The 22733-nt window shown below is 32.6% G+C and overlaps 1 protein-coding gene across 1 annotated transcript in view; it reads left to right on the top strand.

Annotated features, from left to right (window-relative positions):
- The first annotated feature begins 284 nt into the window (after nt 1-284).
- The window catches only part of LOC133189218 (receptor-type tyrosine-protein phosphatase alpha-like), a 41989-nt gene continuing 19540 nt past the window's right edge, over nt 285-22733 (top strand). The window contains exons 1-2 of the mRNA XM_061324620.1: nt 285-321; nt 6921-7055. Of these exons, the coding sequence (XP_061180604.1) occupies nt 285-321; nt 6921-7055 (172 nt within the window). The remainder of the gene's footprint in view (nt 322-6920; nt 7056-22733) is intronic.

The following is a 22733-nucleotide window of genomic DNA, read 5'->3' as shown; positions in this document are numbered from 1 at the left end:
GTATAGGGATGAAGATAACTAGCTAATATTATCATTAAATCAGAAAGTAGCGCTCCCTCCGTGATCAGAAGGTCGTGAGTTCAAATCTCGGTCGCGACCTTCGCCTTGCTATCGGCACTTTGAAGTGAAAGTTGCGGTTCCTTCAGATGAGAACAGTATATGGTGACGTTTTTACATGAGTAAAAAATTCTCGAAGGTGACGTAAAACAACATACAATCAAAGTTTTAGTTGAAAGTTTCTCACACCCTTCTCGCACACTTTCTCCATTGTAATCGAAACCAACATGTTTTGTGTTAAAGCTGCTCGTATACCTCGAAAAGGTACGAAAGGAAAAGCGCTCAAAAGTCAAATGCTTTCACGTGATAGTAATACGTTTTGCTGTTCTTCTTTTAGGTCTTTATTCCTTTGGAGGAATTGTTAGATGCATTTTAAAAGACAAGTGCATTTAAAAATAACAATAATCATATTAATCCCTCAAAGAAACAGTGAACCCAAAAGAAGAAGATATTTTAATAGAAAAGAATGATAATGGTACCCTAATAATAAAATTTATAATAAACTTGATGACTTTATGATGACTTCAACTTTCATATCGTCAGAAGATCGTGAGCTCACATTTCGGCCGCGACTAGCCTAAGTCGATAAAAAATAGGTAGCAACTGTTCTTTCGCCATGCGCTCGGCACTTTGAAGTGAAAGTTGCGGGTCTTTCGGATGAGACCTTAAAAACTGAGGCCCCGTGTCACGACAGGCATTGGCACGATGAAGATTCCTCTCTGCTCAATGCACTACTGGACGAAAAATGTGCCGAGAATCCCAAATTTTACTGATAATGTTTGATAATTACTGATACGGTTCTGTTCTTGCTGAAAAATACTGATATTTACTGTTATTATTACTGTCGTTGCTGATAATTTTAGTTGTTTCTGATAAATACTGATAATTACTGTCGTCTTTACTGTGGAGTCTGATAAATACTGTTGATGTGCTGTCGATACTGATATTTACTGATAATTACTGTGGTCTTTGTTCTTAAGCTGGGAAGGGCTAAAGAAGAACTGAGTTCTTTAAATGTTCTGCTTGTGACAAAAATTATGCTGATCTCATTCACTACAATACTGTTGTGAAAATGTTGACAATAAATAAATGAAACTTTCCGCGTATATTAAGCAAATGTTTTCTACCACTCTATGAAAATGGTATAATTTATCTGTAAGCAAGATAAATGGAATTTTATTAATGTGCTGTAAATAGAAAGGAAATAAGGCTATCTTTTAAAAAGATTCATCGCCGCCCTGTCCCGACTCCAAGATATTTGGGTAGGGAGGTCGGTGATGTTTTTTTTTTTTTTTTTTTTTTTTTTTTTTTTTTTTTTTCTTCAATAATAAGAAATAGTTCTTAATGGGAGGAAAAAATTCGGGATAAAAAATATTTCCTGCAGGTTAGAAAAGTTTGATTCGAACGGTTTCACTCCGTCAACTGGTCAAGAGAGGACGACATTTTCCTTTTAAAGATGACATTTCATATAGCTATTTTTGTTTTTTCTATCTCAAAGACATTTATTTTTTTCATTTTTAAATGTTCGGTTTTCTGGTCTCTGTCAACATATTTGAAAATTTGCTCGAAAATTAGAAATTTGAAGCATTTTTAAATTTAATAAAGAGAATGATGAAAACAGAGGTGAATATGTTCAATCTGGAGGAACAGATTATTTATTTATTTATTTATTTATTCATTTATTTTAACGTATTATAGGCATTTTAGAATCTTCCTGAATATCTCTTCTATACATCTACATGTACACGATACATACATGTGCAACCGGCAGATTGGAGGCTGATTAAAAAGAATCCCCAGAGTCAGAGCGAAGGTACACATGTGTTTATGTTATTTTGATGTTGGTCTCTTAAAATTTCCTGACACGAAACATTCAATAAGATTTAAAATTTCATTAATTTAATTTTATGGAATGTGAAATAAGAAATGAGATCTATTATAATATGTTTACTTAGTAAAGTACATGTATATGATCAAATTGATCAAATTGATCGATTTTAATCTTGTGTGGTCAAAAATTGCATGGAATAAATTGATCTTCATTGATCAAAAATCGAAGATCAGTCTCTGATTTGGCTGTATTGTGTACAAGTCTTCCGCCCCGGCGTAGAACGGGGTACAACTTGTATATCCCATGTAAATTGTAGTGGTCAGCGTAACAATGGGCAATAATTACCTATTGTTCCTCGTCTGCGGCCACCGTGTACATAATAAACAAACTACCTACACTGTTCATGTAATTTCTTCTTTGAACAGGAAAATCTTTACGGTCGCACGGAAAAAAAAAAATTATCCTGAAATATTCAGTTTGTTGACGAATAAAATTAAAAAAAAACTATTTAGCAAAATAGGACATTGCAGTACTAGATTAAAAAAAAAAAAAGAAATGAAGTTATATGTTACATATACATTGTACAGACTTAATATTCATTAATTATTTCAATTCACATAAATATATCTTTGCTCACTTTTTAATTTTATTTGTTAGTTTTATGCACATTTCTTGACATGCTTGAGATAAATTTAAAAGAAAATCCCGGAGAGGGGGCTACATGTATTTTCCATTCTGAATCTCGGTTAACGATGGTTTGAACCCCGTGAAACGGAGACGAGAAATTGATACGGAACATTTGACTTCATCTTATAATTAAAACATTATGCAAAATGTACATATAAATTTAAAAAAAAAAATAGATGGTTTAGTGAAAAAATTATTGAAATTATATTAGCATTAACTGTTCACAATTCAGAAACAGAGAATTAAACTCTACATCGCTCAGAATCCGTGAAAAAAATCTTTTATGAATTTTGAATGAGAGTAACATGACGTTGTTTATCGCACTCATGAATAAATGTTATAGTTCTGAATTTGGTATCGTTCATTGATTCTCTAAGATAATTGTATTCATGTATTTAAAAAAAATGTGTAATGAGTAATTATAACATGTATGACTTATTAAACATAAAACTAAAGAATCAACCTTCCGCGTATCAGTTTTAAGTTAACAGTATTTCACCACCCCACCCCACCCCCACCCTTTTTGTGCTGCAATAAAGCATATTAATCAAGTCGGTAAGCGCCCAGCCTGTTCTGTTCATTTATACAAAGGTCTCCGACAAGGAGAAAATGGAAAATAAAAAAAAAACATTATAATCTTTGTACAAAACTATTTCTAATTTTACAAAATTAATGTCGCCCGATACACAGAATGTATTAATAATTGACCCGATTCTCAAAACGAAAGTAGAACTTTTACACGTGGTTGTCATGTGTGTTCCAGAACAGCAATTTAGCCAATCTCTATCCAGAGTTATCGTTCCCGCTGCGCTCCACTTATACCTCTGTCAACGTCTAAAAAGTAGTGCGGAAGGCGGAGACGCGTGGCCTTTATCACAGGAAGATTAACAAGCGTATAACCTTCACTTTTTTGTATATGTGTCAATGCTGCAAGTTGTTTCTCCTTAAAAACTGAACCATGTTGACATTTGTCGGCAATGCGTTTTAAATTTTCCACGTTCTTCATATCTGTGTACATGAGTGATGCAAAATCCCACCGAGAAATAATCCCTTGTGAAATAAAGTGATACAGATATATCTCTTTCTAATTTTCATACATAATTAACTTTTCTTCAAATCTTAAAACTAAAATATATAACTTTAAAATTTATAATTTGTTATGCAATAGGTCAGAGTAAGTTTTGCCAAGAATCTTGGCATTTAGACGTTAACAGAGGTGTTGTAGCGAAGCGTAATACGCCCTCTGGTGAGAGATTGCAATTTAGCTAGACGACATTAATGGACGAAAGTAACTTCAAGTTTTGTTTTATTTTATTATCTTTTTCTTTTAATTGACTGACCGCGTATAACATTTATAAGCAGTTATTTATTGATCTCCCTGATACTGGCGTATGTCTATAGACCTAACGCAATTAAAGAAAGACGTGTATTTCATTGATTGAAAATCACACTGCATAAGATTTATAGTGTACTGATGACTTAACAATTAAAATTAAAAAAAAACCGAAAGATAGAAAGCGTCGATACCACACAATGATATCAACTTCGCATCGAGAACATAATCAGAGAACTAGAGCGCACTGGCTATATGTATATAAAAGAGATTATTCTACAAATTAAAGATGTTTTATTCTTATTATTTAAACCTGTCACATTCTTCAATAAAAGGACATAGTGTACACAACATAAAATCAGAATAGATTTTTTTTTGTGAGATAAATTTAATACTGGCTAAAGTGTGTCTTCTTAAAATGAGTGTTGTATGTAAATAGAGAGGGGGGGGGGGGTCTCAACTTAAAGAGCTCATACATGTTCAGTTCTCCACACGAAAAAATAAATTGACAATAACAACCATTGACTATATTAAAGATGCCCTCTAAAAGCTTTTGATGACAATAAAAAAAAAGATGAGATGGGATTATTTTTTAACCTTTAAAAATAAAAACTTGTTTTTAAAAAGTACTTGGGGAGAAAAACCACTGCAATAACAACACAATTATTATTTTCCGCAGATATTGAAAACTTTGTGAAAGGAGAAATATAAAGGTAAAGAAAAACACAAACATTTATGATCTAATTTTAACAATATGATGTAAAAATGATTATAATAAAATCAATACATGAAATATGAAAACAAATAAAATGTGACTATTTTTCTAGAATTCTTTTTTTTTTTTTTTTTTTTTTTGCTAGAATACTGTAATGAATTTGTTGATAAAATACTTTCTTTAAAACAAATAATCATTTCTTAAGCTATTTTAGTCCCTTCCCAGATTAAAAACAATGACTACAGTAATTATCAGTAAATATCAGCATCGACAGCACATCAACAGAATTTATCAGTATTTATCAGACTCCACAGTAAAGACGGCAGTAATTATCAGTATTTCTCAGAAACAACAAAAATTATCAGCAACGACAGTAATAATAACAGTAAATATCAGTATTTTTCAGCAAAAACAGCACCGTATCAGTAATTATCAAACATTATCAGTAAAATTTGGGATTCTCAGCACCTTTTCGTCCAGTAGTGATGGTTCTGAGTGCCGAGTAAAGGTCAAAATTTGAAGCCCTTCATCAGTATATGGAGACTTCTCTATATGAATGAAAAATTCTCGAATGGACGTTAAACAACATACAATCAAAGTTCTAATTAAAAGTTTCTCACACCCTTCTCGGACAGTTTCTCCATCGTAATCGAAACCCACGTGGTTTGTGTTAAAGCTGCTCGTATCCCGCGAAAAGGTAAGAAAGGAAAAGCCTAAAAGGAAAAGCGCTAAAAAGTGAAATGCTTTCACGTGTTAGTAATACGTTTCATTGTACGTCTTTTAGGTCGTTATTCCTGTTGAAAAATTGTAAAATGTATTTTAAAAGACTAGTGCTTTTAAAAATAACAATAATCATATGAATCCCTTAAAGAAACAGTTAATCCCTCCCCCCCCCCCCCCCAAAGAAAAAGAAGATATTTTACTAGAAAAGGATGTTCATGGTGCCCTAATAATAAACTTTATGATACACTTGATGACTTTATGATGACTTCAACTTTCATATCGTCAACTTCTTTATCTATTACTTATGTGCAATAATTATGCCCTTAACACCTACATATGGGGATTTCTCTCCAAGGTGATTTAATACGCAACGTACAAACAATTTTTACAACGAGACAGCTAGTGACAAATTAGTTGAATTTGCAAATACAATTTATCATTGAGTCATATGCTGACTGACGTTTTTCGTACAAATTGTTAGGCCATTATTTACACACTGAATTATCGACGGATTTTTCCGTTATTTCCCGATCATAATAAGGAGCACACGGCGGGTGTGATCGGTCGGCAGGGCATGCACACTCCTCCATGGCACCTGATCCCACCTCTGATGTTTGGAGGTCCATGTTTGCTCTGCTCCTATTTTGTATTGTTTGATGGACTTTTGAGCCTGAATACTGTTCGTTATCTCCATATATTTCATTGATGAAACGATAACGTCAACAGTCTCCTTTAAGGTCAACATTTAGCAGATTCTTTAACCAAAGAGATTAATTACCTTGTCAGCAAATACACTCTATCATTAAGTCGAATGTTGACTGACATTTATTATACAAATTGTTAGGTAAATATTCTCACACTGAATTGTCTACTGATTTTTCCTTTTTTCGATCATGATGGTGAGCAAGCGGCGGGTGTGACCGGTCGAAAGGGGGTGCATATTCCTCCATGGAACCTGAACCAACCTCTGATACTTTTAAAAGTCCATGATTGCTCTGCTTCAATTTTTTTGTTTCAATGGACTTTTGATTGATTGATTGTATGTTGTTTAACGTCCCATTCTAGAATTTTTTCACCCATATAGAGACGTCACCATATACCTTTAAAGGGCTTCAAATTTAGACCTTTACTCGGCACTCAGGGCCTTTGAGCAGTTAAGGTTCTTTATCGTGCCAACGCCTACCGTGACACGGGGCCTCGGTTTTTAAGGTCTCATCCGAAAGACCCACTATTTTCACTTCAAAGTGCCGAGCGCTTGGCGAATGAATAGTTGCTACCTATCTTTGTCGACTTAGGTCAGTCGCTGCCGTGTTTCGAACACACGACCTTCCGATCACGGAGCGAGCGCTCTAACGACTGAGCTAGAGTGACGGTCAATGGACTTTTGAGTTTGATAACTGTTTGTTATCTTCATATTTCTTTACATATATTTCAAAGTACTTTGGGAATCCTCTTCATAATTAATATTTTAAAAAATGATGTATTTTCACACTCACACTACGGAAATTTTACCAAAAATGATTGCCTGATGAGAGTCTTTGTCATAATTTATTTATTTTTTTTTTACTAAAAAGGCTGCCAGGCTGGTCATTTTGGTCCTACATGTGAATTTTGTGACATTAAATGTTTGAACAGACAGTGTGATGTCTTCAATGGATCATGTATATATGGCTGTAGCAATTCACTGTTGGTACCTCCAAATTGTAATGGTAAGGATATTTTTCCATCACATCACCACGTCAGCCTCACCTCGTAAATTAACTTATTTTCAAATTGAAATGATTTTATCGAGACCTCCTTTGAGATTGCTCTTTTTTCGACATGTTTCATATAGGCTGATGGAAATACTTTTATTGTCTTATTTTGTTATTTTCTTTTATATACAAATCGCAAAAGTGAACAGGTTATTCCTATAATATGCAACGTTCAATACATTATTTTTGTTAAAGGGATAAATGAATATTTTTTTTTTTTTAAATATTTCGTTAACTCATTCCCTTTAAACCATGGAAAACTCAATGATACAAAACTTGAGATGCAATGCATGTACCAAGTTTAATCTGTCATTTGCGTGATAACTACTGGTAGTGCCGTGCATGTTTTTAACAACTTGAAGGCAACACATTTTATACATCTTTTTTATTGTTCAGTTTTTAAGAGTTAGAATCAGAAAGGATCGAGCATGTTGAAAGTGGCATGAAATAAATTAGGTTAAAACTTATGTGAAAAATTTCAGAACAAATGGTATGTAAAAAAAGCAACCAAAAATAATTTATCGCATTGTTGCAATGAAAACCACGCGGCTTTCAGAGAGCGTGTACACTAGAATTTATGGTTAAGTAAATACATTTTTATTACTTGTCATTAATAAAAGCTTTTTATATTATTTTTTAATCATATAAATCTACTCTATTTTAACCACTGTTGCTTATTGAAATTCTCTCCGCTTGATAAATATACTAGTTATTCGAGGTTAGTTCTGCTTCAAAAACCACCAAATTTTATTTGAATTACTTAATAAAAAGATCTACAACCATATTAAAGCTTATTAAGATTAAATATCTAATTAACAGCCTTTGTTCTAGAAGAATAAAGGAAAATATCCGAAGGCATCGTAAACATTTATGTATGAAAACTGATTTAGATCCATGATTTTCTGTCACTTTTGCTTCAAATTATCTCCCTTTGGTATAGCTATCTAACATTGGAGATTAAAACGGTATTTTGCTTAATTGTTTTCAATGACAATGCACTAGAAGACTAGCATAAAATACAAACTCAGAGCGGTGTGAGCTCCTGTTTTGCCATGTTTATGGTTCTTTTTACGGTGAATGCTTGAAAATTTTCTCATTGTTTTTTTACAACAGAAGAATGTATAGCATAAATTAGTCATGTAGTAAATTATGTAGACTTGGTAAGTGTTTCATATGGTTTGGTTTTGCACATTTTCATAATTTAATTCTGATTGATAATGTTAATATTTTGCATTTCATCAGTTAAAAAAAATGAAGCCAGTCTTTTTTTTTTCAGTACACGTACAGTATTTTTTTTCCAGTACTACTGAACTAATGTAAGCCAAACTTAGTTCAAAATAAGACAGATGATACAAACAAACTTTTAAACAAACTTAAAATTCAAAAATAACAACTTGTCATGTTCAGGCGAGTAAAATGAATAACTTTAACCGAGTGGATTTTCATTTTTCATTCACAAATTCACAATAATTGGATTTAAAGTTACGAAAAGTTGAGCTGATTCAGAAGGATGGTTGCAGAAAGGTAGAATTTTGAACATCACAGAAAGTTTAAAATTTCTAAATATTTTAGATATTTATTTTTTGCATCATTTACAACCAAAGTAGGTCCAAAAATATATACCAATCCAGGCATCCATTTTTTTTTTTTTTTGTTTATTCCACCTGTCCTTCAAGCATTTAAGTTTGAAGAAATGAATAACTATACCTCCCTTCCCCCTTGGGGGTGTTAATGGAAAGAAATGAAAACATAATTTAGTTTTTTGACAAACCTAAAACCTAGAACCAATTGACCCTTTAAATCACTTAATATGTTTTAGAGATATTCAGTATTTTATAATGCCTTGTTATTTTCATACCCTTATTACAAGTCTGTAAACAAGGATACTACGGTTTGAACTGTGAACACATGTGTGGACAATGCGTAACAGGAACGTATTGTGACACCTCAACAGGAATTTGTCCAAGTATATGCCAGGATCATTGGAGTGGACAAAAATGTGACGGTAAGTTAATCATCGTTGTGCTTCTTTATATCTCATTTTTTCAAGACAATGAATTCTAAACCCCTTAAAAATATTTTAAATTCAGCTGATTGTTAAAAGCTAGAATAGATATTTTAGGTGAAATTACTTTTTAAGTATTTCAAGCTTTTCTCACCGCAAGAATTCCTCTTTTTATCTTAACTGCACATGTCTTGGTTATCACATTGGAGTAAAACGTTTAATTTAAACTCTTTTGGACAATTACGAACGTATCAATTTTTCAGTGTTTGTGTAGAGACAGCAAATAAAGATTTGTATAGGTCTGGTTGTGAAAAGAACTAATTCAATTCCAAGCTTATTACGATTTTTTTTCTTTCTTCACAACATGCCGAACAAAAAAAAAAAGATTCTTAAAGTTCACTGAAACATTAGGATACCAATTTAATACAATAAACGCATTCCAAAATCAAAACAGAACTTTTTTTTCTGTTTTAGGCATTTTGCCCTAAGGTATTGACAAAATCTAACACAAACACAGTTTTATAAGATATTTATTGATAGATTGTGAAAAATCAGCATTTTAATAATGGAAACACGATCTAGTGTCACAAATAAACTGAAATGTAAATATTTGGAGGAAATATTGACATTTTAGCAAGACTTTACGGGGTAAATTTCCCCCGAAAGAAAATCATTGATTCACATCTTAAAGATAGCAAAAACCTACAGGGTAAATTTTCTCTCAAAAATGACATTGATACAGTTAATTTACAGTCATTCAAAGCAAAAGCAACCATCTTTTAGACAGCAAGACTTTACGGGGTAAATTCCACCCCAACGAATATCACTGATACAGTATTCACTACTCTTATAAAAAGGGAACATTAACACTTTGAAAATCGCAGAACTCTACAGGGTAAATTTCCTCTCAAAAATGACATTGATGCAGTTTATATACAGTGTTTGAAAGCAAAAGCAACCATCTTGATAATTGCAAGTCTTTACGGAGTAACCCCCCCCCCTCCCCCCCCCCCCCCCAAAAAAAAAAAAAATCACTAATACAGTATTTATGATTCGCATACATCGTGAATATGGCAACAATCTACGGGGTAATTTTTCTTTCAAAAATGACATTGATGCAGTTTATACCTGGTATTTCAAATCAAAAACATCCATCGTTTTGATAGCAACACTTTACGGGATAAATTTCCCCCAAAAGAATATCACTCATATAGAATATATGCCTCACAATATCTTGGCGGTAACAAAAATATACAGGGTAAATTTCCTCTCATAAAATATAATTGATACAGTTTATCTTATATACGTAGAAAACGCAAACATAACACTTCGAAAATCCCAGAGCTATACAGGGTTAATTTCCTCTCAAAGATGATATTGATACAGTTTATATACAGTAATTCAAAGCAAAAAAAAAAACCATCTTTTAGATAGCGAGACTTTACGGGGTAAATTTCCACCAAAGAAAATAACTCATACAGATTTTTTTATTCACAACATCTTAAAGATAGCAAATATCTACAGGGTAAAATGCCCCTAAAAAATGACATCGATACAGTTTCCATATATTAATTCAAAGCAAAAGCAACAATCTTTTAGAAAGTAAGACTTTACGGGGTAAATTTCCCCCCAACGAAGGTATCACTGATACAGTTTTCAATACTCTTATAAAAGCGAATATTACACATTGAAAATCGCAGAACTCTACAGAGTAAATTTCCTCTCAAAAATAACATTGATGCAGTTTATATACAGTGTTTATAAGAAAAAACATCCCTTTTCTAGATAGCAAGACTTAACAGGGTAAATTTCCGCCCAAAGAATATCACTGATACAAAATTTATGCTTCGCAATATCTTGGATGTAGTAAAAATCTACGGGGTAAATTTCCTCTAAAAAATATTACTTATACAGTTTACATCATACTCAGAAAAAGCAAACATTATACTTTGAAAAAAAGCAAGTACTTACAGGGTAAATCCTCCCCCCCCCCCCAAGAGTATCAATAATACAGCATATATTATTCAAAGCATGAACAAACATTGCAACTCGATGATAGCAAGACTTTACAGAGTAACTCCCCCCCCCCCCCCCAAAAAAAAAAAAAAAAAAATAGCACTGATACAGTTTATATAATTCACAGAATAAAACAAATATTACTTTTTGAAATAAGCAGAACTTTTCAAGGTAAATTTCCTCTCATAAAATAAACTGATCATTCTGTATATATTGTTTACAGAAAAGGCATATATTACATCTTGATGACGAAAAGACTCGGGGTGAATTTCATATCAAAGAATATTAATAATATATTATTTTTATATTACAAACGATATTTTTTTAAAATATCCTGCAAGCTGGAAAAGTTAAATATTAAAGTTAACATAATATTACGCCTTCTAAACATAAAAAAAGCATACAAAAACATGAAAAAAAAACCTCAGGTATCTTTTTTTCTTTGTTAAAGGAATACGATTTCTTTGTTTAAACAGCGTCCTCCTTTACTATCTTTGACCGAAGTTCCACTACTATGCTTTTCTCTTGGCTGATAGAATAGACAGATTGTAGAGTGCATTTTCCAAAGGAAATCTGGCAACAATATTCTGAACCAATCCACAGTCGCCCTAGGCATTTATATATGATTTCTTGACAGATATGACTGGTTTAAAATTGTGCACTAGAGTAGATCTAGAGCAGCAGGTGCCTGCTCCGAGTTTTTGTAAAACAGTCTTTCTGTAATATTGTATGGAAATTGCATTCATCTAAAGATCCCCCCCCCCAACACACACTCATATACACACACACATTTATAAATGTTTCTTTTGAGAATGATGCTCAGTCGTGATATGGATCTACATCGTAAGATAATCAAAAAAGTTAAATGCACTTACCATAGTATTGTACAGTACCGACCGGACACAACCTAACTCCAGAGCGAACCCAAAGCGCACCCCGGGTTCGCTTCCTGGGTTCGCTCGGGGTCCGCTGCGGGTCCGCTTTCTGAAAATTTGGGACCTCTCTGGGTGCGCTTCGGGTTCTCTCTGCTTTCGCTCGAGGTAAGCTCTGGGTCCGCTAGAGCGAACTCGTCGTTCGCTTTCCGGGTTCTCTCTACGCACTCATGCGTGAAGCGGATCCCGCTTTAATCTTGCCGCCAGTAAGCCCCGCCCCTTGTATATTCCAAATACAGATGTGAAATCGATCATTGCTGTTTTATGGCGATCGAAACATGTACATGTAAGTGACAATATGGAGAACGCTGATAAATTTTCAAGAATTTCACCGTACATCCGACGTAGAATTATCACTTTTATTTTTCTTAACTTACAAGCTACATGTAAGTATATTTCGAAAGAAAAGGAAGAAAAGATGTTAAATTTATTTTCGATGTATTGGATGGAGTGAAATTGATAAGAGTATCTTAATAAAAATTGCTTTCAAATTCATTTGTTTACTTTATTCATGCGTTTTAAAATCAATTAGAACTTCCAAATAGAATTGCAATCGCTAAATCGTAATTTAAATGTTTGAAAGATAAACAACTGAATTATGATCTTATCTATGAAATAGCTGAAACATACTGTACACGTAAAATGAAAAGTTTTCATATTTAGCAGTTTACATTTAAGCTCTAGGTTGTCGTCCATTACTTGTATATGTAGGTCGTGATAATCACTAAAAATTCTCATAAAGTGTAACTTGAGTTTCTTTTTACATATCATTTATAATTTACTTCCATGCTATAAATCATTGTTTTATTAGGCGAGTTCAACGGAAGACTTATATTAAAAAAACAACAATAAAAAAACCAAAACAAACAAACAAACAAACAAAACCTAATAATTGGTCCACTGATAAGAATATATTAATTTTTTAAATTGTTTTCAAATAAATGATCATTTGAATAGTTTGTGTTCCTTACTGGTTCATGATCCCCCTCCCCCGCCCCACTAAATACATGTACATTCTGGAGCGGCATGTTGACAAACAAAATTCTAAATGTTAAAAAAAAATAAAAACAAGAAAGAAAACAAACAAAACAAGAATTCAAAAAATGTAAACACGCATGATTAAGTAGATGAAATTAAGATAATAACGCCCGAGTTTTTTTTTTTTTTATTATTATTATTATTTATTTCGATGAGCCCCACCCCCTCCCCCCCCCCCACCCCCACCCCTCTCCGTACTCGAATTGTTTTCCATGGGCCGGTTGTAGCGATTTTAATTTCAAATAATACACTGTGTTCTCTCTCTCTCTCTTTCTCTCTCTCGTAAAGCTATTTTACTGATTTTCAGCATTCAGGTGGCAGCAAATTACATGAACATGTACTCTTCATGCAACGTACAAAAGAACTATGACGTTTCCAAATTCAAAAATCAAAAAAAAAAAATAAATACGAATACTGATTGGATTTCTCATTGATAACGTGCCAAGACGAGGTACATGTAACTTAAAGGGCATGAACGGTTTATGAAAGGTTCGAATGTAGGGGAGAGTATATACTCAGGTATACCGTGACCATGGAGACAGTATACATCCAGCTAGCAAGTGTCAATTAAAAAAAAACACCGCAATTGCTCTTAGCACCCGCAATATCTTCGAAACAGGTCGATGATTACCGACACGTGCTGACCCTGGCTTCACTTTGAAACTATAATTATTAAAGTGTTAAAATTAAATAATTATGACAATTACAAAAGTTCAAATACTGGTACCTATCTAATGAAAAAATGTATTATGTACATTTTCCTATTAAGGTATCTTTGCAAGTTCAATTTACTAATGTTGGAATTACGTGTACTTTTCATGCACATGTACAAAACATACATGTCTAGTATTTTTTTTAAATATATCTATATAAAGTATTTCGAAAATTACATGTAGTACATGTAAGAGGTTCGTGAACATGTACACCTGTATAAATATATCAACGCTAAGGAAAGTGATAACATTTTTTTTTTTTTTTTTTTTTTTTTGTACTGGCTTGCAAGAAGTTACAAAAATTCAAAAACATGCAATGCAAGGTCTCAGGTAGGATAATTAGAATTGCCAAAATAATCTTTCCCTATATACATGTATTTACGGAAGCCGGTAGGTGTCAGGTAGAAAAATATTTTATCTGGCGGCCGCCAGATCTTTTTATCTGGCGGCAGCCAGAAATTTTTTTTCTACCTGGCACCAACCGGCTTCCGTATGTATTTAAATCAAACTATTTATTAAATTTTGGTAAAAGATTAATTTTAAAAAAAATATCATAGTAATTAAAAAAAAAGAGATTTTTTCCCTCCAATTTACGTATTGATATAATGCACATTTATACTGTACAATGTACATTTATTTTTTTTTTTTATCATGATCAATTATTAAGATCGATAATTTCGATGCTGATCTGGATAAATTAAAACGTGCATGTAAATTGAAATAATAAATAAAAAGTAATTAAATTAAAGCACGAACATGTTCTTATACTGTATCTTGAGATAATAAAATTCTCTAATTTATCGAAGACCAGTTTTTTTATTCTTTTTTTAGTAACAATAATTATAACCATTATTATCTTCTTTTTTCTATTATGATTTAAAGTACTCATTGTCTGATAAATTTACCCATATAATGAATTAATAGATTTTAAAGATAAAAAATAATGAAAATAGATGTGTAAATATTGCATGTTTTCTGGAGAATTAAAATATTTTTATAATGTAAAATCATGTTTAAAAATCATATTGATAATATTTTTACACTGTACATTCACACGCTTTGTTTGTACAATGTTTAGATTACAAACTGGCATGGTGACTGGTCGACGCGCTGAAGGTAGATAGGTATTTTTTTCTTTAATTTTTAAAATGATGTACAATATATTCAAGTTTTAAAGTCAAGAATACATTCTATCAATATTGCTTTTCATTAGCTATTTTTTTTTTTTAGTTTATTTTTCTCTTTTTCAACCTGAGGTTGTGTCAGTGTAGAAAGATCAACTGAAAAAAGAATAACTTTTCATAATTTTTTCACATCTTTGAAACCACATATTTTGTAAAGTAATAAAAACTGCCACATGAGTAGATGATGCATATGCAATTGCAGTAGAGTATATGAAAAAGGTCACCAAGTTTTAATTAGGGCAACCTGTGCTTTTTATAGATCAAGAAATGGATGCTGAGAAAATGGAGAAATTATCTTAACTTAGGTCAGTTTTATGACATGGCCGCAATGCTATCCAATAAAAGGATTGATTAACATTTGGAATTCACGCAGCGGAAGAGTAAACAGTAAAGTGATGAGAAAGAGATCAACTCATTTTTTCTCTCGCAACCACCCATTGATATATTTACTCTTTTCCTTTGAAAGCAATGCGTATAGTTGATTTTGTCCGTTTCCCTGTAATATATACTACTTGATGAAAAGTGAGTTGGGAATTTAAATATTATTGGCCGTATTGATATGACCGGCGTTCATTTGCCTTGTTCCCTGGCTCATCCACGCCAAAGGTCCCGCAAATTAGGGAAAGGAAACCAGGCTAGATGACCTCTCAATTTTATGGATACAAGTACTTTAAGAGTGTTTCAAAAGTGTATTTTTATCGACGATTCGATACAAAAGAGACTGGTTTGTGCTGGAACTGAACTACAAATATAAGTCCAAATCTTGAACAATCAAGGTAAATATACAATTTTATATATGTCACGACATATGTATTTTTTAGGCAGTATCTGCATTTGAATTCCTTCCTGATCTACAATCCCATTGCCCAGCATAAGGATTTCGGAAGTTGGTTCCTTTCTTTAATAGCGAAATAACTGAAGCTGAAATGTTAAACACCTTAACCAACACTTAGGCGGTAGTAAAACTATCTGTATAGGCTATCAGTTACTAGTACCTCTTTTACTTCCTCTTAAAAACGTCATTGATGGACCTAGAGGGAATCAGTAATACATGTAATTATATGTCCTGTCTGAAGTTTTCTTATTACAAATACAATACTATGGTAAGTGCATTTAACTTTTTTGATTATCTTACGATGTAGACCCATATCACGATTGAGCACCATTCTCAAAAGAAACATTTATAAATGTGTGTGTGTATATGAGTGTGTGTTTGGGGGGGAGGGATCTTTAGATGAATGTAATTTTCATACAATATAACAGAAAGACTGTTTTACAAAAATTCGGAGCAGGCAGCTGCTGCTCTAGATCTACTCTAGTGCGCAATATTAAACCAGTTATGTCTGTCAAGAAATCATATATAAATGCCTAAGGCTTTGGGAAATTGAAGTTTATGAGACTTAAAATTTTCATCCATAGGGCGACTGTGGATTGGTTCAGAATATGGTTGCCAGATTTCCTTTTCAAGATGCACTCTACAATCTGTCTATTCTATCAGCCAAGAGAAAAGCATAGTAGTTGAACTTCGGTCAAAGATAGAAAAGGAGGACGCTGTTTAAACAAAGAAATCGTATTCCTTTAACAAAGAAAAAAAGATGTCAGAGTTTTTTTTTATGTTTTTGTATGTTTTTCTATGTGTAGAAGGCGTAATATTATGTTAACTTTAATCGTTAACTTTTCCTGCTTGCAGGATGATTTAAAAAAAGTATCGTTTGTAATACTAAATTAATATATTTTCAATATTCTTTGATATGAAATTCATCCCGGGGGGGGGGGGGATTTACCCTGTAAATACTTGCTATTTTCAAAATGTAATGTTTGCTTTTTCTAAGTATGATGTAAACTGTATAAGTAATATTTTTGAGAGGAAATTTACCAGGTAGATTTTTTACTACCTCCAAGACATTGCGAAGCATAAATTTTGTATCAGTGATATTCTTTGGGCGGAAATTTACTCCGTAAAGTCTTGCTATCTAAAAATGGATGTTTTTGCTTTGAAACACTGTATATAAACTGTATCAGTGTTATTTTTGAGAGGAAATTTACCCTGTAGAGTTCTGTGGTTTTCAAAGTGTTATATTCGCTTTTATAAGTGTATTGAATACTGTATCAGTGATACCTTCTTTGGGGGGAAATTTACCCCGTAAAGTCTTACTTTCTAAAAGATTATTGCTTTTGCTTTCAATTAATATATGGAAACTGTATCGATGTCATTTTTGAGAGGCAGTTTACCCTGTAGATTTTTGCTATCTTTAAGATGTTGTGAATAAAAAAATCTGTATGAGTTATTTTCTTTGGGGGGAAATTTATCCCGTAAAGTTTCGCTATCTAAAAGATGGTCGTTTTTGCGTTCCTGTAAATTACTGTATATAAACTGTATCAACTGTATCATCTTTGAGAGGATATTCACCCTGTCGAATTCTGCGATTTCGAAGTGTCATGTTTGCATTTTCTACGAAAAAGATAAACTTGCTTAATAGTATTTTTTGAGAGGAAATTTACCCTGTTGATTTTTGTTACCGCCAAGGTATTGTGAAGCATAAATTCTGTATGAGTGATATTGTTTTTGGAGATAATGCAATTGGTCATAATGCAATTTATAGCAGATATGGGAGATATAGTTTCATTTTCATTACTTTCCAAGCACCGTTGAGGCTGCATAAAGAGGAGGGGCCTAATTTATACGGGAATGATGACTGTGTCATCACACAAATAAGCAATTCCTCACAATACCAAAAATGAATTAAAATCCACTTGTGGCTTTACTCTTTTGTTTGAGTGCCTCATTACTTTTCAGGAATGAAGACTTGCAATTTAAAGAGAAACGTTGTTTGTTATGTACAAATTCTCCTTACTTTGCCTCTACAAAGGCTAGAATTTATTTTTAAAAAAAAATCCAAGTTATATTTTCGTATTAGGAAAAAGTGTGTCATAATTGACGATCGAACTCGGTACCTTTACTTTCGTTGTCAGACACTCATCTCAATCATTAAAGTATAGTGGATTTAAATAACTTCCCAATGTTTTCTTCGCCATACTTATAAATTACAGTGTATCATAAAAATATATCTTCATTATATATTGACAAACAATAAATAAAAGCATTTAAAACAGAAATTTTAGGCTGGTCAATATACTTGTAGCACTCCTTTCCTTAAAAGCAAAGTAGCTTTGGACTGAAAGAAAGCAACATGCTTCGGCGCTTTTGTGCCCTCGGCTCCATTTCTTTTAAGGAATGGAACGGTTCTAGTACATATACCCTTACATAATTTGCGATTTTAAACTATATAAGAGTAATATACTAAATCAAAACTTGATAATGAGTTATCTCTAAATGGTCCTAAATGTTCAAAATTTAATAAGATTTGTGAATATTAACCCCACTTCCCACTTATCATCATTACCTATTCCTAACAACATTCATATATATTACTTTATATATCGATGACTTTTTGATCATTATATTTAGCTTCCATTGATTCAGTAATGTTGATGGAAATATTTTAAGAATGGTTAAAATACAAACAGGTCTAACAAAATCTATTGGTTAGGCTTTTTATTTGAATTAGGCTAAGCAATACCAGTATAGCTTGTTTTCGCTATTCAAAATATTTTGATTCGCTATTTAATCCTATTTTATCTCTAAAATGATTTTAAGATTTTTAATTTTCAAAGGGATAAAATTTGCACTATGCATGGTCACATACTAATTTTCAGTTTTGAATATTTTTGAAGAACACTGCATAAAAAATGTTTTTTTAAAACATTAAATTTCCTCCGGGACGTTTGCGAGATTTTAAAGTTTTTCATAGGACTATATAGCAGGGATAATCTCTCTCTCTCTCTCTCTCTCTCTCTCTCTCTCTCTCTCTCTCTCTGACATTTACTTTGGCCAAAAATTCAAATGGGATTAAAATACTTTTTGGAAATAGCCTTAATAAATCAAAAATAAATACAATACATGGTGGAGACGAGGGTGCAGTGCTAATTCTTGACTATGCAAACCAATACGTTTCCAAACATTGCACTAAATTTTGAATGCGTCAATTTATGAGTACGTAAGTATCGCCGACGTTTTATTAATTAACAGTAATTTTGCCCTGTTAAAACGGAAATTCTAATTCAAATATAACAAACAAGGCATAACGATCATTCATTGTGAACTCGATAAAACCCAGTGAAATCAGAAAAAAAAAACCACTGAAAAGTCTACCACAACTATTTTATATTTTGAAGTTTTACTTTTTATAGACTATAATGGTCAACCAGTAACTAATCTGTATGACAATCAGAATGACTTCAACTGTCAATTTCTGTTATTTGTGTAGGAATATTCCAACATCACCTGCATGTTGTGTTTATGTCTCCCAACTGATTCGATAAGAAAAGGCAATACGATCAAGCCACTGACAAAAAAAAAGATTTAAAAAATAAAATTTTAAAACAGCTTTAAGCAAATCCTATCTTGTTTTGAAATACAACAAATGGTTGTACAAATACAAGTATTTCGTATTTGTATGACATTTTTCTTTCCATTTTTTAGGTTACTGTTTTTATACAAAATTTGACAAGGGATATTCCGTCCAATTGGTCAATACATAGACTTCATGGCAGGTGTGATCGGTCAACAGTGGAAGCTATCTTCTCCTTTACACCTGATTCTGCCTTTGTTGTTTCCAGAAGAGCATGTTTTTTTTCCCTTTTCAGGATTCGTTTTGTCTGCTGATTTCCTGAAATCGATAACTGTTCGAAATTTTCACCTTTTAGATTGCTATGAAATTAACAATATTTTGCTTGCAATGCTGTTTTGCCAAGCAGAATTCAAAAGAATAGTGAATGACATTATTTCAACAATAAGAAGGTCCTTCATACGCATCTCTGTTAAGGCTGCATAAAGGGGGGCGGGGCTTAATTATACGGGAAATGTTAACTGTGGCTTTACACAAAAATAGCAATAACAGAAAATGAAATAATTTGCGATTTTAAACTGCCTAAGAGTAATGAACTTTATCAAAACTTACCACTGCATTCATTTTTGTCGTTAGTTAAATCTCACACAGCAAAATTTTAACAAGTCACTGATCGCAATGCACTTGTCGACATGACGTCATTGGGCGAACTTGATTTACTTACACCTTTTACACCGTGTACACCTTTTTTAATCAAGTGCAGGGGTGTAGACTTTGAGTGTACATTCGGTGTACACTTTCTTACACCAAATTTAGGGCATGTGTCGAAAGGTGTACACTGAATTCAAAATGGCGGAGAATGGTACGATTGAATATTTAAGAAATGATCTTATGTTATATAAAGGAGAAGAAATCACATTCAAGTTGTCTTCTGTTTGTAAGTGATGACACTGAAATCATTTTTAACAATTTTCAATAATTCAGTCAATTCTTAACGTATTTTAATTTTTTTTTTTTTTTCACTTTAAAACAAAAAAAATTTAAGCCACACACTGGCGAGATGCAAAACGTATACTACACCATATACACTACACTTCGTAAAATGCACTTGATTATACACCACCATCTTTCACACCGGTGTACACTGGTGTACACCAAATTAAGCTAAATCAAGAACACCCATTATGGTAGAAGCTGATGCATTTTATGTGCAGTGAGAGGCGGATCAAGTAATTTTATCACAGTGAAAAATGAATTTTATTATTAAACAGAATATTATTTGCAAATTTTAAGCAGACCATTAATACAAATCAGAAACCTTTGTTTAGTACTTGTATTTAAAAACTATCGAGAGAATGTATTGAATTAATTCTACCTTGATTCTCTGTACGGGGTTTGCATGTTCACGCCGAGGTGCTTCATTAAATCGCCTTTTCGCAAGGACATACACTTAACAGATCTTGACCATGTTTTTAAAGTAACATATCGGAAAATTCCTTAACTTGAAAAGTGTTGTTGCTTTCCTGAAATCGAGAGCATTACTTATATAAAATACATGGTTAATGTCTTGAAATATAAGCGATATTTGGGCGAGGGTAAGAAAACGTGATAGAGGGCGAGGCTTGCCGAGCCCTCTATCACGTTTTCGACCGGAGCCCAAATATCGCTTATATTTCAAGACAGTATCTATGTATTTTGTTTATCCTGCAACATATTTTTACATGACCTTCAAAACGAACTATTTTCTATCGATTTAGGTACATCTCTGAGTTGAATCTAAGACGCCATGGCGTAAACATTGCAATATTCATGACGTCACAATGCTTTTAAAACGTCGGAATACGTCCACGAGGCTTTATTAGGGCATTGACCGAATAAAGCTTTGGTTTATTAGGTTACCTTTATTAGGTCAATGCAAGGGGTAGTTGCAGGATAAAATAATATATAGAATACTTAAAGTCACACATATTTCGACTAGAGCTAAATAACTTGAAATTTAAACTAATAAAATGTGAATTCTTTTTAAAGCAGCAGCACTTTAGCTACAAAATATGTGGAAAATATTTATTACTTATTTTTTTTTTTTTTTTTTATTTTAACTAGGGTATGCTCTTGCGATATTGAAATTTGTCCATTACCTACAGACAGTACACATTATATACATTTATCACATGACTGTCAAAAACCTGACTATAGTTGAAATAAGAATAAAAACAAGAGCAATTAAGTGGAATTTGTTTTAGATATTCAATATCTAGGCACTGTTAGGTTTGTTCGAAATTGAAAACTTTGGAAGCAACAGTCTGAGAATATTTGTAGGAATTCCATGGGTATAGACTTTTCATTGAAATTTGACTGAACAAAACGGATTGAAAGAATTGTGTCTAGATTAAACACGTTCTACTATATTTAATTTTGATTGTTATTAGTTTGCATAAGCGGGTTCTATGGGAGAGATTGTGAGAAGGCTTGTGGACAATGTGAGGCAGGGACAATCTGTAACAACATTTATTTACCAGGTTATATCAGGCTGAATGTCGAGATCATTGGGCTCGACAAACATGCGACGATAGGGATGGATTTATAAAAAGAACTTGGATCAAAGGCGTAAATTATGGATCAATTATAATAAACCCGTTTAATAAATACACACACTTTTTATCTCAGTATTTTATTTTATTTATTATTTGCAAAGAAAGGTTCTTCGGTCGAGATTGTGGGATATCGGTTCTTCGGTCGAGATTGTGAGATATCGGTTCTTCGGTCGAGATTGTGGGATATCCTGTGGAAACTGTAAAACAGGGACATACTGTAAAAACATTACTGGGATTTGTCACGGTGGTTGTCGAGACCATTGGGCTGGAGAGAAATGTGACAGTAGTTATTATTTTAAAAAAAAATGTGTAAAATATTAAATTATGTTTTTTTTTAAAAAAGGAAATTAACGATTCATTATTCCTCCATTTTTTCTTTTTCTTTTTTTTTTTAAGTAAACCCCTGCATTTCTTCACTGCTTTTTTTTATCAGAAGATTCAAAACGTTTGTATTCACTTTTTTTTTATTTCTTTCTATTCCGCCCATACTCACACACACAAATTCATACACTTTGCATTTAATTCTCCTTTTTTTATGCCCCCGTATCGAAGATTCGGGAATATAGTACTTGCCCTGTCCGTCCATCTGTCTCTCAGTATGTCTGTTTGTCCGCAAAAACTTTAACATTGCCAATAACTTTTGATTGGTTGGAGTTATGACTTTCATATTCCACATGTTTATTCCTTGTGACAAAACCTTACTTTGTGTACAGCCATATTTGACCATTTGACCTTGGAGTTT

Source organism: Saccostrea echinata, unplaced genomic scaffold (assembly GCF_033153115.1).
Source record: "Saccostrea echinata isolate AGI-Se365-2 ecotype Australia unplaced genomic scaffold, CSIRO_AGI_Sech_v1 ptg000017l, whole genome shotgun sequence".
NCBI lineage: Eukaryota > Metazoa > Mollusca > Bivalvia > Ostreida > Ostreidae > Saccostrea > Saccostrea echinata.
The sequence above is the reverse complement of the archived record's forward strand: the minus strand, read 5'-3'. Positions and strand labels throughout refer to the sequence as shown.